General features: G+C 26.4%; 1 protein-coding gene across 1 annotated transcript in view; it reads right to left on the bottom strand.

Moving 5' to 3' along the window:
* Positions 1 to 4,731: 4,731 nt before the first annotated feature.
* The window catches only part of LOC111679668 (protein serrate-like), a 16,152-nt gene continuing 3,400 nt past the window's right edge, over positions 4,732 to 17,483 (bottom strand). The window contains exons 2-3 of the mRNA XM_023441264.2: positions 6,271 to 6,388; positions 4,732 to 5,478 (exon numbers count right to left, since the gene is read on the bottom strand). Of these exons, the coding sequence (XP_023297032.2) occupies positions 5,219 to 5,478; positions 6,271 to 6,388 (378 nt within the window). The 3' untranslated portion in view covers positions 4,732 to 5,218. The remainder of the gene's footprint in view (positions 5,479 to 6,270; positions 6,389 to 17,483) is intronic.

A 17,483-nucleotide genomic window follows, 5' to 3' on the forward strand; every position in this document is an offset into this window, starting at 1 on the left:
AAGCAAATGTCTTAAACTTTACAAGGTTAGATTTTAAGTTAAAAATAAAGAAATGTCAATTTTTTAAATATATATTTTTTTAATTAAATGTTTAGCTGTTTAGTTATAAGCTGTCATTATATTAAATCTCTTCCTGTAATGTTGCTTCCTTTTTTTTACAAACTTTTTAAACTCCTGCCTGCCATTCAAACTGTTATTTTTCAAATTATAAAGGCAGCTTTGAAAAAAAACAACAACGTTGGGCTTTTATCTTTTATTAACAGACTTTCATCTTTCGGTATTTTAAAGTTTATTGGCAGGCTGGCTGCCTTTCGTTTAATTAGTGTTTAATTTTAGAACGTGTTTTAAACACGATTGTGTTGCTGTTAATAATAAGAAATACAAAAAACAAAAAAAAAAAAAGAAACGCTTACGAAAAAACAAAAGATTCACAGCTAGTAAAGCAATTTAAAAACCATAAGAAACAAGTGCAATTTTCAACACAACTGCAACAAAATTATAAAAACAATAACAAAACAAGTGCAATTTTCAAAAGAAAGAAAAACTGCAGACAAAAACGAAAGACTTAAGACACAAACCTAAAACTGTTGCTACATGAAGTAAAGGAAACAACAACAATACGAATCAAGCAAAAAACCACCAACAAACTTAACACAGTGGGGTGTAAAATTAATAAATTTAATTCAAAAAAATCAAGGTTATGGTAAAAGGGAAAAGTAATGATAATTTTGACAAAGAAAAAAAGGAGTAAAATTATCAAATAATTTTTAACCAAAAAGAAAATTTTAAATATTTTAATAAAAATTTATTTGATTTTTCGTTTTATAAAAGTTTATAATTGTAATAATCTGTTATATTTACAATCTGTTATATATAATATTAATAAAGTGGTGCAAACCCCTTCCTAACCTCTTATTTATAAACAAAATTTTATTTTAACAAGTCGAGCATGATCGACCAGTATTCAGTATGTGAAAAATATGGATTATTATTTAAATAACAAAGCATTTAATTTGTTTTTTACCTTAATTCCGAAATATGTTTATTTTACTTATTGTTGTAAAATTTGGGTCCAAAAGCCCTATTCGGGGTTACGGTTATATGAGGCTAATGGATTACAACCATTTTCAATAGCATTTGTCTTTGGTTCAAATGAACAGCATGTGCCAAATTTCATCAAATTATCTTGAAAATTGCAACCCGTAGCGTGCGCACAAGGTTTACATGGTTACACAGACGGAAGGACGGACGACAGACGGACATATCTCATTTCACTTAGAAAGTGATTCTGAGAAGATTGGTATACTTCAAAGTGGGTGTAGGACCAATAGATTTGGGTACTACAAACATCAGTACAAACTCACAATACTCTCCCCACTATAGTGATGTTTGGTATAAAAAAGGTTTATGAAACTAAATTTCTATACAAAATTTGATTTATAAACCATTTCCAAAATAAAATTTTGTTTATGAATAAGGCCTATAAATTAAAAAAAATAATATAAAAGTATTAAAAACCTTCTATTAATTGCATTTAAAGTTCAGAAATTCTTAATAAAAGAAATAGAAAAAATAGTATAAATCTTAAGGTTTTTTTTTCTTTATCTTCAACCTAATTAACTAACCATTAAATATGTATAATTTTTTTTGATTACAAATTTACAACCCCCACTGTGCAATATGTTTAACAGAAAATGATCATGTTTTTTTATTACTATTTTAGCTGTTGTTTAATTCTTGTAGTATTTAAGAAAACTTAAAAACAAAAAAAAAAAAACACTCAAAGATTATTTTTAAACATAACAAAGCTATATTCTTTATTTTCTGCTCTTCTAAAGACGGAAAATATTTTAAGGCTTTTTTTTTAAAAAAATAAAAAATAATACATCAAGCATAAATTTATTATGATTTTTTCATAAAAAATAACAACAGACAGAATCATCTGGTTTACTACCCGTAGCTTAAAATCATTAATTTTATAAACAGAAATACAAAAATAACTTTTAATCATAATACATTTTTAGTTATTTTTTTTATTTGTGTTTTGTTGCTTATGTTGTATGTAGTATGTTTAGCCAACATACTACACAGCTCAACAAGCAACCAAGTGTGGCAAGCAGTATGGTGGTAGTTATAAGTAGTAAAATAAAAACAAAATATATACATATTTTATAAAGGCGGTCTATAAGCCATAAATGCCTAAAAAGTTTACAGGAAAAAGAACTTACGTTTTATATTAAAAACACAGTTTCTTTTTGAGGCCCATATTGTTTTTGTTCATAAAAATTTAAAAACATTAACCTATTAACTTATGTAGATTTATAATGAACACAAGGTCAAATTTTAAACTGAATTTTTAATTTTTTTTAATTGCCTCTTTTTTTACTAGGGGTGTTTGCTGTTTATATACCTACACATATAAAGGTTAAAGAAAACTATAAAAGTATTAAAGTTTACTTTTATAAGAAATTATATAAATGTATGATTTTGGTTTCTTCTTAATGTTATTGACTTTTTGTTTATAAAATAAACAAAAGAAAATCATAAAAAATTATGAAGTAATAATTTAAAGTGTTTGCGTCGAAGTTAAAATTTTGTAAATATTTTGAAACAGTTTTAAATAAAATCATGTCTAGTCTTAAGTTGAAAGTAGCTTTTTCTAATAACTCAAAGAATTTCATAAATTTAAGAAAAGCTTTGTACCAAATTAAAAAAAGTTTAATAACATTTTTAAATTGTTTGAAGTTCTCTAAACTATTTTAAAATTATTTATGTTTATCTGCAAATAAAATTAAAAGCTCTTTAATAATCAGTAGAAACTGAAAATCAAATTTGTAATAAAATATTAGGACATGAAAGCTTTAAAGCAGCTTGTGAGCTTTAAGCTAAACAATCAAGTCTAAAAATTGTATTCTTTTAAGGAAATGATGAAGGAAGTCGAACTTTTAGAATTAATATTAAATTAAGCTTAAAGATTTTAAAGTTATTACATTGATTACAAAAAAGCTCTACAGCAGCTTTAGAAATACGTTAATTTTTTATATGCATATTAAAAGAAAGTACGAAAAGTTCTAAGGAAATTGCATAAAAGCTTTTAAATTACTTAAATCAAAGTTAATAGCAAGTAAAAATCTATTTTTTTAATTAAACTTTAGGAAATGAAAGCTTGCAAAAGCAAATTCCTTATTATGAGAAAAGTTTAAAAGTTAAGAAAATAAAAGCTTTTAAATGATTTAAACGCTGTTATAAAAAATTCATCTAAAAGTTGCCATATTACTTTAAAAGCTTAACACAACTTTGGTGTTTTTTATCGGAAAATATAGTTCTTTTTTAAACTGTCGAAAATAAAAGCTTTATAGTAAGTAGCTTTTATTACAAAATAAAGTTTTCTTTTCAGGAAATGAAAAAAAATGTTCTATGTTAAAAATCGAACTTTAAAAGTATAAGAATATTAAAAGCTTTTAATTGATTTAAAAGCTTAAAGCTATTTTAGCTATATTGTGATAAGAAAATTTAGTTTGAAATAAAGCTTACTTTTCCTTTCAGGAAATAAAAAAAGTTCTATGTTAAAAATCAAACTTTAAAAAGTATAAGAAAATTAAACTCCTAAAAGCTTTCAATTGATTTAAAAGCTTAAAGCTATTTTAGCTGTGGGTATTAAGAATGAAGCAACTAAAAGCTTTTAAATGCTATATTGATAACAAAAATTTTATTTGTAATAAAACTTAAAGCTTTATTACAAATTTAAAAAGCGAACTTTCAGATAGAGGAGACCAAATAGAGGAGACTGTTTGGAGAGCAATATAACTGAAATCAAACTGTAACTTTTTACAATTGATAAAATTTTCTTTAAAATATATAAATTTTTGTCCAATTTATTACAAAATAAAATTTCAAAATTTACCGTTAAATTTTTAAATTAAACTTCTTTTGTAAAAATTTTCCAAACACTTTAAATCTTATTTTCCATATAAATTAATAACCTGCTGTTTCTATTTTATTAACAAATCATATGTACTTATAAAAAAATTTAATTGTGTTTTACTACAAACATTAAAAAAATCCCCTTAAAAAATGTAAACATATTAGAAAATATGTTATAAGGTTTTGTAAATACAGAAATTCAGAAAAAAATATTAATGATAAAAAAATTAAATAGAATAAAAGATTTCCAGAAACCAACCAACCAACAACCATAATCTGGCTGTTTTTGCGGCCGGGATTGTTTGAACAATGTAATGGTTGTTGCTGTTGTTCGAAATATGTAAGAGAGTTTATTATAAATTGTTTAATGTTTTAAAGTATAAACAACAATTTGTACAACTATTGTTTAAAGTATTTAAGTCTATGATTTTGTTTTTTTTTTTGGATTTGTGTTGGTTAAGAGTTTTCAACCATTCATTGTTCTTTCTATCAAAATAAATAGATGGGTTTAGGTAAAACATAAAAGCAATCAACACTTATTTGTTAGAAGAAATTGATGACCTTGCATTGTTAAAGATATTTGGTACTATATCATAGATAAATTCCGGTAAAATTACTAAATAGATGATTAATGATTTAAGAATGGATAACAAAAAATGTTTAAAATTCTTTTAACGAAAAAAAAAAAAAATCAAAAATTCATTAAGAATTTTTAAGTTATTTTTACATTTATAGGTCAGTAGTTATATATATTTAGTTCTATATAAAATTTTGAAATTATTTAAAGTGACCTAATAAATGTATAAATTGTAAATTTATATATATATAGAAACAAATTTAAGATTTTTTGTATATAAAAAAAATCGCAATATGTTAAAAATAATGTATATTTCTTTATTATGTTTACAAGTCCTTATCAAAATTTTGCGGTTTTGGCATGTGCTTAATAAAGTTTGTTTTAGGTTTTTTCTTTTATATACAAAACAAAAAAACTTAAAATACATTCTACAATGTGGCACATGCCATCATCCACATGCACATCATCTGTATAGAGCCAAAATATATAATATTCAACCCTTGCTCTCTCTCTCTCATACTCTGGTTTGATTTAAGATAACAAATAACTCACTTTAAATATGTTTTACTTTTTTCCAGATTTCTTAAATAAGCTTTAGTATTTATATATAACGTTTAAAATATATTTATAGAACTTCAAATTTAAATTTTAAGCTCACAAGAAATTTTATAATTATAAAATTCCCATCTCTCAATTTAATTTTTACTATATTCTGAATCATAATTTGCAAGCTTTCTTTAAATCTCTTTTCGAATCAATTAAAATTAAAAATTTAGTTTTACTCACCGTCCATCGAAATGTAAATGGCAGTACCATGGCCCCTCTACCAGGATCACTTAATACAAAACTGGAACCACCCAGTATTGTTGTTGTTGTATTACCGAACGAACAACCTGTCGATATACTGGGTGTACCCTGTTCAACGGCGGAATATTCTTTAAGGCACAAACGAAATGCTGTAGAACAAGGCGGACAGCCTGAAATGGAAAATTAAATAATTATTAAGGCGGATGATAAAAAAATACTCTCAATTTGTGCAAATCTGCGTCTTTGAAAATTAAATTGTGATACAAGATGCAATTTCTACTCGAAATTTGAAAAGACATATGAAGTATGAACTAATTGATATGGAAATCTAGAGTTGCGCAAAATTTAAAAAATTTGCGCAAATTTGGGCATTACACTAGTCTATAGACTTAGATTAAGACTAGACTATATGCTTGACAATATACTAGATTATACTATAGACCAGACTATAGACTAGACTATAGAATAAACTATAGACTAGACTATATAGTAGACTATAGACTAGACTATAGACTAGACTATAGACTAGACTATAAACTAGACTATAGACTAGACTATAGACTAGACTATAGACTAGACTATGGACTAGACTATAGACTAGACTATAGACTAGACTATAGACTAGACTATAGACTAGACTATAGACTAGACTATAGACTAGACTATAGACTAGACTATAGACTAGATTATAGACTAGACTATAGACTAGTTTATAGACTAGACTATAGAAAAGTCTATAGACTAGACTACAGAAAAGTCTTTAGACTAGACTAAAGACTAAACTTAAAATAACTTTCTTATCTAATAACGAAATATCAGAAGTTTTGCGGTAGAATTAGACTAGATTAGATTCTATAATTCCTTTATATAAGGAGCAGTAGGATTATATTGTAAGGAGGTGTGTTTTCCTATATATTGTTATCACTTGTGGTAAAGGAAGGGTCTATATAAAATTAACTTACCCGTTGTTTTTGTACTTCTTATCTCTAAAGGAACACCACAACAGTAACCACTTAATAAGTGACTATTTGTATTTGAAATTTCTAATATTTCTAATTCAAAATTACCAGCGGCAGATATCTGAAAAGAAAAAAAGAAAGAAAATTAGAAAAAATCTTAAAATAGTGCAGCTAAATAAATAAACAATTTTAATTAAAAATTATGATTTTTTTCTAAAGATTTTAAATGTGGTTTCTATTGTTTAATGCAAGAGATTGCAACTCGATATAGATATGTATAAAGGAAATAAAAATATAAAATTTGTTTTAATTGTTTTTAAAGAAATTTTTAAACAAACTTTTACCAAGAATTTGGTTTTCTATTAATAACTGAAACCTGCAGTAATGTTTAACTTAAATCTTTATTTCCTGCTTACAAACACTAATCTAACATTCTCTATAGGCTTAAGTAACAACATTATCTCTCTGAACTCTTTTATTTCTTTTATTCTCTCAAAGCTGTCAAACTAACGACAGCTGATGCCATAGTTTTCCTTGGAAAATAAAAAATCGAATTTTTAGCGTAAGCACTTACATTTTACTCTTACAAAAAAGAGAAGGTACTATCATGGGTCTAGGTTTAATTGCTTTCTTAGTATTAAAAAAATATATATATACTAGGCAATCTAAATTAAAAGTCACAACACATTTATTTACGCTGAAAAAAAATCGTTTACGCACAAAATAAATTTATAAATAAAAACTAGTTTTCTGCATTTAAAAAGAAATAAAGGCGCTTAAATAAATTATAAATGAAAAAAGCCTAGTATTTTTCTTATAACAATTTTGATTTGATTTAAGCTTCAAACAGGAGAAGAAGGGTAAGATAAAATTCTAGATGGTTTCAATATGACGCCACACGAACTTAAACAGGAACGTTTATGTTCATGCATGATGTATGATGTTCTAAACACTTTGTTAAGATTTCAAAACTAAAGAACAAAAAAAATATATATATGTAATGAAACTTTTACCTAGAGTATTTATATCTGACAAAGACAATCCTGTTAAATTTTTACTTTATTACTAGGAAATTTGCAGAAATAACCCAGCAAACTAAACAAGGAGCTGTACAATATAAACATTAAAAAACCATTGTTGAAAAAATAAACTGCTAAAAAGAAAATGTGTAATAATTTATTTTTACATATATTTTGTCTCTTTAGATACAAAATGTTTGCTGGGTTTTTTCTATCTAGTTAACATGATTGTCTGTGTTTAAAAATATTTTATAGTTTAGTTGTTATAGTAATAATAATTCATATAGTTCTAAGTATTCAAGAGATGTGTTTGTGACTCGTTACATGACATTCATTAATAAAAACTGAAAATTTAATTCCTGCAACAAGTGGAATTAAAAAATACTTTAACTTTTAGACCAACTTTATTATGGCCAAAGGCCAGCGCACGAGCACACTGCTTAAGCAAAAAGGATGTGGCAGATATAAAAAAATTTAGAATTTTAACTATGTAAACTAAATAGTATTAGTGGCAAACTAGAATTCACTTAAGCTTAAGGGGAAAAATCTTAATTTGAAAAAAATCAGTTTTTCTTAAAAAAACTGAAAAGGAAAATACGATAAAATATACAAAAACTGGTTTATGATATTAATACTTAAAACCCATCAAAAAAATTTAGAATACAAATACGAGGGTTAAATTAAAATAATATTCTGAAAAATTCTTTAATTTTTTAACAGTTTTTAAGTTGTTCGCGAATATTCATAAAGTAAGTTTTTATATGTTTACAGATCTATCAAAAAATCTTTCAATAAATCTCATATTTAATACTTTCCAGATTCTCAAAATTTCAGAAACAAACTTTGCATAAATTTTTCAAATAACTCTCGCACACGAAATTTATAAAAAAAAATCGCCTGCTCAAGTTTGAGAAACGCTCAATAAACCTAAAACTATAAAGATTGATCTATAAGAAAATTTAACTTTTATTTATATAAAAAGAAAAACAAAAATCAAATACACAAACATTAAATACAGAGCAACAAAATATATTAAAACAAAATCATGAAAAATACAACTCATACCTCAACCAAAAAAAAACTCGTATAAATACAACAAACAAATTGTCTCAATACATGAAAACATCAAACATTTCTTGATCGAGCTCGATCGATCATTCAGGTTTGTGTTAGTGTGTATAAATGTTTTGATGATGATCATCATCACCACATCACAGGTGGGAATCTGGGAATATAAACGATTTTTTTTAGTTTCATTTCTTCAAACATTTCTGAATTTCAACAAAATACTAAAGGCCGTTACAAAAGGCATACAACAACAAAAAAGATAAAAACAAAACAAAATCTATAAAAAAATAAGAAAAACAATCTGTAAGAGAAAAACTAAAAAGAGGTGGATACCAGCAACAACAACTACCATTACTATGTATATCTCTATAACGAATAAGTCCGTATTAAACAGACATTGATCAATCCCCACAAATGAAGACGATTTTATATTGAATGCATCATGAGACATGTATGTAAGTTTTTTGCTTAATTCTTTGTTGTATAAAATCGAATCGCACGGCTGATGATGCTGAAGATGTTGCAAAAGCAGTTTGGGCAAAGACAATAAGTATGAAATGATGAAATGAAAAAAAAAAACAACTAAACAATGTGATGTGATGTGTGTTTATCAAGTCGTATATAGTCGTCGTTTGAGTAAAACAGATGGACAACAATTGCCAATGTTACATACTATTTAATCAACAGCAACAACAACAACTACTACACTAAATCCTTTTACAGAAATTACAGATCCAGTCCGGTGCTGCCTATTATTTGGTGTTTTGTTCTCTTTTATGTCTCAGTGTATGGAATTTTAAAGACACGTCGAAAAGAACCGAAAAAAATAAGTTAATTAGAAGCTGATTTTGTGTCGGTTAGTGTTTAAGTCGTGTGTTTGATTATGCCTTGCAACACTGGTAAAGGAGAGCATAACATGTCCGACGGAGGCATTGGTGTATTTCTTCGGATCTGATGTATATATACCAGGGTATCCCATGGAGCATTTCTCTATAGGAATTATTTTCAAATGATTAGTATTGATGTACATTATACGAAGAAAGGGGCCTCAGTTCCCTAACAGTGATTGAAAAACTTGACCTAACTAACTATCTAACTGACTGACTGGCTAACTAACTAACTAACTTACTAACTAACTTATTAACTAACTGACTAACTAACTAACTAGTTAACGATTACTTTAGTTCGTAGTTCTGTACAACAATAGTGGAAAATGTTTACTTTGATTTTTAATAAATAAAATGTCAAAATTAATATAAAAACTTTTGGAAAAAATTTAAAACAAATGTTTAAGCTCGTAGGACCATAAAAACAATCAGGTACATTTTAAACCAATTTAAACAAAAAAATTTAATTTCCAAAAACTGTAATTTAAATAATTTAGATAATGGAATGACATTTTCGAACCCCTAACTTCTTGAGAAAGGGGATTGAGGACTAATATACTTCGAAGGACCAACAATTTCTCTGCAATTCACAAAAAAAATCTCTATGTGTACCTCAACTTCCCAAGGAAAAACAGTAGAATTCTTTAAAGCACCAGTAAACACAAAACAACAAATAACAAACTTGAATTTCCGTACTCATACAGCGAAAACTTTAAACGGATATTAAAAGAACATCTTCAAACATTCTGAAGAAACAAAAAATGAATAGAAATCACACAAAGAAAAACATCAACGCGAAACATTTAAAATGTATTCAGGCGCTGATTGTCATTAAAGTCGGTGTACGAGTATTGTGACATTGATGTGTGCTTGATAATGATAATGATGACGACAATCGGCCAATGACTATTGGATTCATACATATTTTATTTGTTTTTGCTATAATCACAGGTTGGATGGTTGGCTGGCTGGCCAGCAGAGATTTGTTTGGTAATGAAAAAAAAAGGCAGAAGTGCATGTGAAAACTAAGAATATAAGATGACAAATACAACAACAACAAAAAAACGCGAAAAAAGTTTTTAATGTTGATATCAGTTGTTGACATTTCGTGTGGTAGAAAAAGTGAAATACTTGAGAGTACAGATGTTAATTTTAAACAAAAGAAGAAGGAAAAGTTTAATTTGTTAAGTTGAACTAAAACCTGGTCTAAATCTGGGAAAAGTCGAAAATTATTAAAAATAGTTTCTAATCAATTGAATTGGTAATAAAAAAAACCTTTTTAAAATCTAGTTGTTATAACATAAAGTCAAATTCAGATCCGTATTAAAAGAAAAATCACTATGTTGCCGATAAAATGTTGTTTCACAGGAACAATTCTTATGCGGGAGCAATTCTTTTTTTTTGTCCAAACCTCAATCGTTTCTTATTTATTTATTTTATTTTTATCAAATTAAGTATGTCGTCTAAAAGAATGTAAGTCTTTTTAGTAGTTTATTTTATTTAGGTTTTTTTCCGTATGGGACATATCAAATCGGCTACAGGAATAATGATGACCATGTGATTGTACCTACTACAATACAACAACAACTACTACAACAGCAACAATGATGATGACTACAAAAAGAAGCTGGAAAGAAAAAACCATTGGCAATGAGAATGATACAGATGATGATGATGACGCTAAGGATGATGGTGTTTTTGGTTGCAGATGTTTTGTTGTGGTGGCTGTTTGAAATGTTGAGTTGAGTTGTGTTGAGATGAAAGAAAGAATTGCTTGCTTGCTTGTTGGTTGGCTGGTATTTGTTAAGAAGCTACAAGAAGTATGTCGCTTTACTGAAACCATTGGAATTTGCATGACATCGGCCTCATTAATGAGTTGTCATCCTCGTTTTTTTCACTTCTTATATTTCTTAACTTTTTACCTTCTTGATATCGTGGTAAAAACGATTGAGAGAAACATTTGTACATCAAAAAAAATAATAAGAAACGTTTCACCAGAAGGTGTATGAAAACCAGGAGATGTTTTAAGTTTTGAACAAAAAGAAATGTATATGACCAGGATGGTTTCTTCTTTTTTTCCTTTCTCATTCAACAAGTGGAATTAGGATTGTCTCAAGTTGTTTAATTTGATATGTTAAGTGTTGCAGAAGGAAAAGCTCATGATATCATTATTTATGTGTATTTTCTTACTTCAAACTCTTTCATTTACGTTTGTGATTTAACTGAATTAACTGAAAATAATGATAAATGCGTTTAAAACGATCGAAACGAATTATCAGTCGCATTTTTAAGACAATTACCCCAGCGATGAATGCGGAGATATTAAGAAAATTTGAAATTTGATTGTGTTGTTTGAAATTAAATGAAAGGAAGAAATTGTTTAAAATACTTTTTAAACTTAAAAAAAAATAATGATCATAATAATGATAATGGAGCTGAAACTTTAAATGACAGTTGGAAAAATTAATTTGTGAACTAAAAAAACGGAGACTTAGAAAGCTTAGTACTAAATTGATTTCCTGTTTAAAGCGTTAGGAAAACAAGATAATAGTACTTGGCAAAGACTAACGATCAATCAAAAGTATATGAAAAATTAAAAGACTTTTGAAAGCTTATTATAATCTTTTATTTATATACCACAATTTTAAAGTCTAAGCGCTTTTAAAGAACTACAAGTTTAAAAAATGGAAAGCTTATATAAAGCTTTCATATGATAAGCTTGAAAATTTTTGGAATTTTGGATAATTAATCACAAAAAATTTAAAACTTACATAAAACTTTTGTATTTTGTTAAAAAATCACTAGCAATACAAAAACTTTCATTTACATTTTTTGTCACAAATTTCTTCTTTAGCAATAAATACTATTTCAAACTTTCATAAAAGCTGTTTCAAAATAAAAATTTAATAAATTATTATTTTATGCTTTTTTAAACAATAAAACATTATAATCTGTTAAGAAAAAAAACACCCATTTTAACTAATTTATTGGCAAAAATTTTGCTATTTTAAATAAAAAACTTAATATTTAAATGGTTAATCATTAATCAACGACACTAATCATATAAACGCCAAAAAATTTGCTTATGATTAAGCTTTTAAAATCATTTAATAATTTGTTTAAAATACCAGAAAAAAATTCCCACCAAATACAAAGTTGTTTTATTTATTTTTTTTTTCTTCATTTAAACTTTTTTATACTCTAGACTTTCATTTTAAGACACATTAATGAAGCCATAAAATATAATGGGCCAACAAATTGTAAATCTTGTAGCCTTAAAGAAATTCAGACCAAGTAAAAGAGAAGAGAATAATAGTGAACTAAACAGGAGCCTGCAGAGTTTTAATTAGAAGCTCTATAAACTTTAATTAAAAAATATAAATTTAAAATAAAAAAAAAAACTATACAAAAACTGATTCAACAAGAGCTTCAAATCATAGTTATGCAAAATTAAGCATAAAATTGTTAAACATTCATTGAAATCATGATTTATGATAAATTATAAACAAAACAATCATACAAACAAACGAAACTTCATAAACTTTAATTCAAATTTTAGACTACAAGTTTTTGATTTAAAAAAAAAACATATATTTCCAACAATAAAATAACCATTTAATTAAATGAGAACTCCAACCGTGTTTTCAAATCAAAATGTATTGAACAGTAACGAAATAATTTAAAAATCTCATTAGATATAAAATATTTAAAATAAATTGAACATGTAATACTGAGAAAAAAATTATTATAATTGTAAACCTATAAAGTAAAAAACCAAAAAAATTTGTCGGCATAATTTCGGTGTTGAAAAGGTGTTGGCAGCCTTTAATATACATTGAGTCAAGTTTAAGAAATAAAAAAAATCAACAATATGCCAACTAACACGATGATTAGGCATAATTGAAACTTTTAAAATCCCTATAAAAAAAAGAAAATTTATTTACCAACTCTCAACACTTTAGATACTTAAGCTGTAGAGTACTCACTGGACTACCAGATACAAACAACAAAATAATATTATTCTACAAACTTAAAGATTCTCAAAATCATGTAGAAAAACACTTTGGAGCAAAAAATTACAACATTGTAATAATGGGATAAAAAATGTTCAATAGTTAAGATAGTGCTATATATTGGATATATAGCACTATTGGAACTGAACTGAACTAGAACTGAACTAGAACTGAACTAGAACTGAACTAGAACTGAACTACAACTGAACTAGAACTGAACTAGAACTGAACTAGAACTGAACTAGAACTGAACTAGAACTGAACTAGAACTGAACTAGAACTGAAATAGAACTGAACTAGAACTGAACTAGAACTGAACTAGAACTGAACTAGAACTGAACTAGAACTGAACTAGAACTGAACTAGAATTGAACTAGAACTGAACTAGAACTGAACTAGAACTGAACTTAAACTGAACTTAAACTGAACTAGAACAGAAGATGCTTATTTTTAATCTCTACTGTCTGTGCTTTAGTAACGCAGGACTTGTGTCCATGCGTTTCTAGACAATTTATGTTTAACATTAACTTTGTTAACTTAATAGTTTTTCATATTTTTTGTTCTGCTATTTTCTCTTTTAGATTTTTTCTGTATACATAAAAACTTTAAAGACCTTTAATACAATAACCAGACTACCGTCTAATAGTCATACTTACTAAGTTTAATACTACTTACTAACTAATGACAAATAAACTTTAATAATTTTTTATAGCCATTATAATAAGTTGTCTCTTTTTCAACAGTAAAATGCATGCCAAAGGCTTAATATTAAGGGTATTCAAATATTTAGCAAAAAACTTAACTTACTAAATACGACAAAGAATAGGAACAATAATTTTAGAAGTTTTTGTTACTATAGAGAGAGAGACTGTGAATACTCTTAATAATGTAAAACATTTTTTCTTACAAATCTACAAACACATGTAGTCTGAATGAGGTGAAAAAAATTGTCCACTAAATGTCCATAATTCAGTTAATTTTAAATCGTGGGATTAAATTTTTCTGCCTTTTTTCCAAACACGAACTACAACAAACAGTATATATATAAGCGATAGAGTTAAAAATTACACAGAATAGATAGAAAAAATACCAAAGAAATGTTTGTAATACATACAAATTAGTAAAAAAACATACGAACAGAAATGTAAGAGTGTAAGAAGTATCTATGAGTTGACTACAATATTAATGTTGTTAATTTTGTACGCGCGTAAAGTGGCAAAATGTGTCAGTTAATTATGTAGATATTTAAAATGACCAAAGTGTTTTAAGCCGCTCGCTTTTTTCCAGTTCGTGTACTCTGGTGTCTGTGTTCCTAAACGTGTACAATTTTACTTTAAACTTTTTTTCTATGCATGTTTGTGTGTTAAATTATTACTTGGCAAAATCTTTATGGCTTATAAATTTCTACTTTGTGTCTTTTTTCTGCTACAGTATTGATTGTAAGTTTGAAAAAAAAAACAGTTGACTCATTCATTCATTATTACTTTCTTAGATGGTCGCTTTATTATTGACGTAATGTATTGTTAATGTTCTTCTATAAATCTGTTCTAATTTGATTAGAAATTATAAATAAAGATTTTTTTCTTACAAAAAAAAAAGGAAATTTAAAAGTAGTTAAGAAATTGCATATTATAACGGTAACAAATGTTTTTTAGATGATTTTATGTTCATTATAAAATTACATTTTTATGACACACTTGAGATTGTTTTATGGGCCAGAGAAGAAACTTTTAAGAAATTAGTATTAAATGTAGAAATTAAAAGAGCCAGATGTTATGTTTTCTTTATTTTGTTCATTGTATTATAAATATATAGATATAATAGTAAAAAATTGTATGATCGAGATTTTAGAACAGTAATTTATAGCATTTTGCTCCATTTTTTAAGGCTTTCACTATACTTTTGGTATATAAATTTTTAATTGCGTGAGATGTCTATCTTTTAGCGAAATACAGATCTTAACTAAAACTGCACTAGAACTGAACTAGAACTAGAATTGAACTAGAACTGACTTAGAACTGAACTAGAACTGAACTAGAACTGAACTAGAACTGAACTAGAACTGAACTAGAACTGAACTAGAACTGAACTAGAGCTGAACTAGAACTGAACTAGAACTGAACTAGAACTGAACTAGAACTGAACTAGAACTGAACTAGAACTGAACTAGAACTGAACTAGAACTGAACTAGAACTGAACTAATACGAACTAGAACTGAACTACAACAGATCGTTTTTTTTCGAAAATATATTTTCTTTGAATGGTGTTTCTAATACATAAATCTTAATTAATCTAAAATATCAAAAACATAAGAATAATAAATATGAACAAAATTTAAGTAAATATTTTTCAAATTCCCCATTTGTAAACCTGATAAATTTCATTTAAGCAATAACACAACTACAAAATTGTTTAACAAATTATCCAAGAAGATATACGGAAAGCAAAAATAAAATAAAACTCTACATGAAATTCCTTTAACCATTTATGGAATCATAAACAGACCCAGACATATACCGGAATACAAATGCAATTAAGTAGAGTTCAATAAAACAAAAATTAAACAACAGCCACCAACAAATTGAGTTTAAAGCCTGGGTAGTAGTTCTCTGTCTACCATACAATATTTTGCATGAGCCAATAATTTAATTTTTTTCTGTTTTGTATTCATTATTTAAAACTGAAGGTTCTTCTTTTTTTGTTTTTGACGGACTAACTCCTTAAAAATAACAAAAATATAAATGAAAAGATAAAAAATCAAATCTTGATGATGATCTTAACGCTTAATCTTGTGACTTCTTTTTTTTTCAAAAGATCTCTTTTTTTCAAAGATTTTGATGATGGGAAATTAACAGCAGCAAAAAAACTACTGACTGATCAACAACAGTCTTAAAAAAAACCAAAACAGAAAACATAAAAAAATTATGCATCGCGTTCACAAATTGTCTGACAAACTCTAAACCCAGACCCTAAACCAATACAAACCAAGAAATAAAAAAGTAATACAACTAAACTCAGTTTAAAGAAATTCACACAAAACCGAAATGTTTATACAAAAGGATACTCTAATATACAAACACACAGATACAGATGCTTATATATAGATAAAATTTAAGGTAGCTGTGTTGAGGAATGGATAGAAGTTTAAAATTAAACATCATTTAGTAGTTTCAGTATATTTTTTAGGTTAAAATTCATTTCCACTGAAGTTTCTTTTTTATTATTTTTGGTCTGGTTTCCACTCATCTTTTTAGAATGATTTGTTCTTTTGTTGTTCTTTAAGATCAATACTTTTGGTTGGTTGTGCCAAGTAGACCTTATCTGGGTTTAATTAAACGGCATCTTGTAATAAATTATCTTCATTAGTTTAAAACGTTGACCATCGTTTAGTTATAATTCTTTTTATTTTTTTTCTCTTATAGTATTTTTATACGTTTTTGTTGTTGTATTAGTTAACAACAAAAAAAGTATTAATATTATTTTATATATATTCTTTTAATATTCATTCAATAGTTGAATATGAAAAATAATGTTTCTTACAAAAAATCTTTAATATTTTTTTATATTCAGTTCTAAAAGCTAACTGTGTGAAAAAATCTAAAATTTTGTTTGTTGTTTGTATTTTAAAATTTGTTAAATTGTTTATTTGTGTTTTGAAGTTTTTTTTATTTATTTGTTTCGTTTTTTTTAGCAAGGTTTATACTTTGAGTGTTGTTTATAGAGTTTGATATTTTCTTTGATTTGTTGTTTTTAGGGCTTGTTAATTGGAACATTGCTCTTTCAGACATTTCGACAGATTAAGTTTGATTTTTTCATTTTGATTTTACTGTGTACATTAAAATGTTGTTTTTTTTGACAGTTTAATGTTTAGGTAGTTTTGTTTTTTTCGATTTTGTTATAAATTACCAAAGTATTTGTCTTGTTGTGCGTTTAAAAAAGAATATATGACAAAATATTTAGATTAATATTAGCATAAATTTTGCAGCAGTTAATTAGTGACAGGCTGCTAGGAATTTGGGAAAACAATTAAAAGGTCAAATCTAAAAGAAAATCCAAATGTTGAGTTGATTTCATAACTTAAAATTTTGAATAACAAGACTGGAACTTAAAAACTTAAACCAAAACTGAACTAGAACTGTACTAGAACTGAACTAGAACTGAACTAGAACTGAACTAGAACTGAACTAGAACTGAACTAGAACTGAACTAGAACTGAACTAGAACTGAA

This window comes from Lucilia cuprina, chromosome 4 (genome assembly GCF_022045245.1).
Source record: "Lucilia cuprina isolate Lc7/37 chromosome 4, ASM2204524v1, whole genome shotgun sequence".
In the NCBI taxonomy this organism is placed as follows: Eukaryota; Metazoa; Arthropoda; class Insecta; order Diptera; family Calliphoridae; genus Lucilia; species Lucilia cuprina.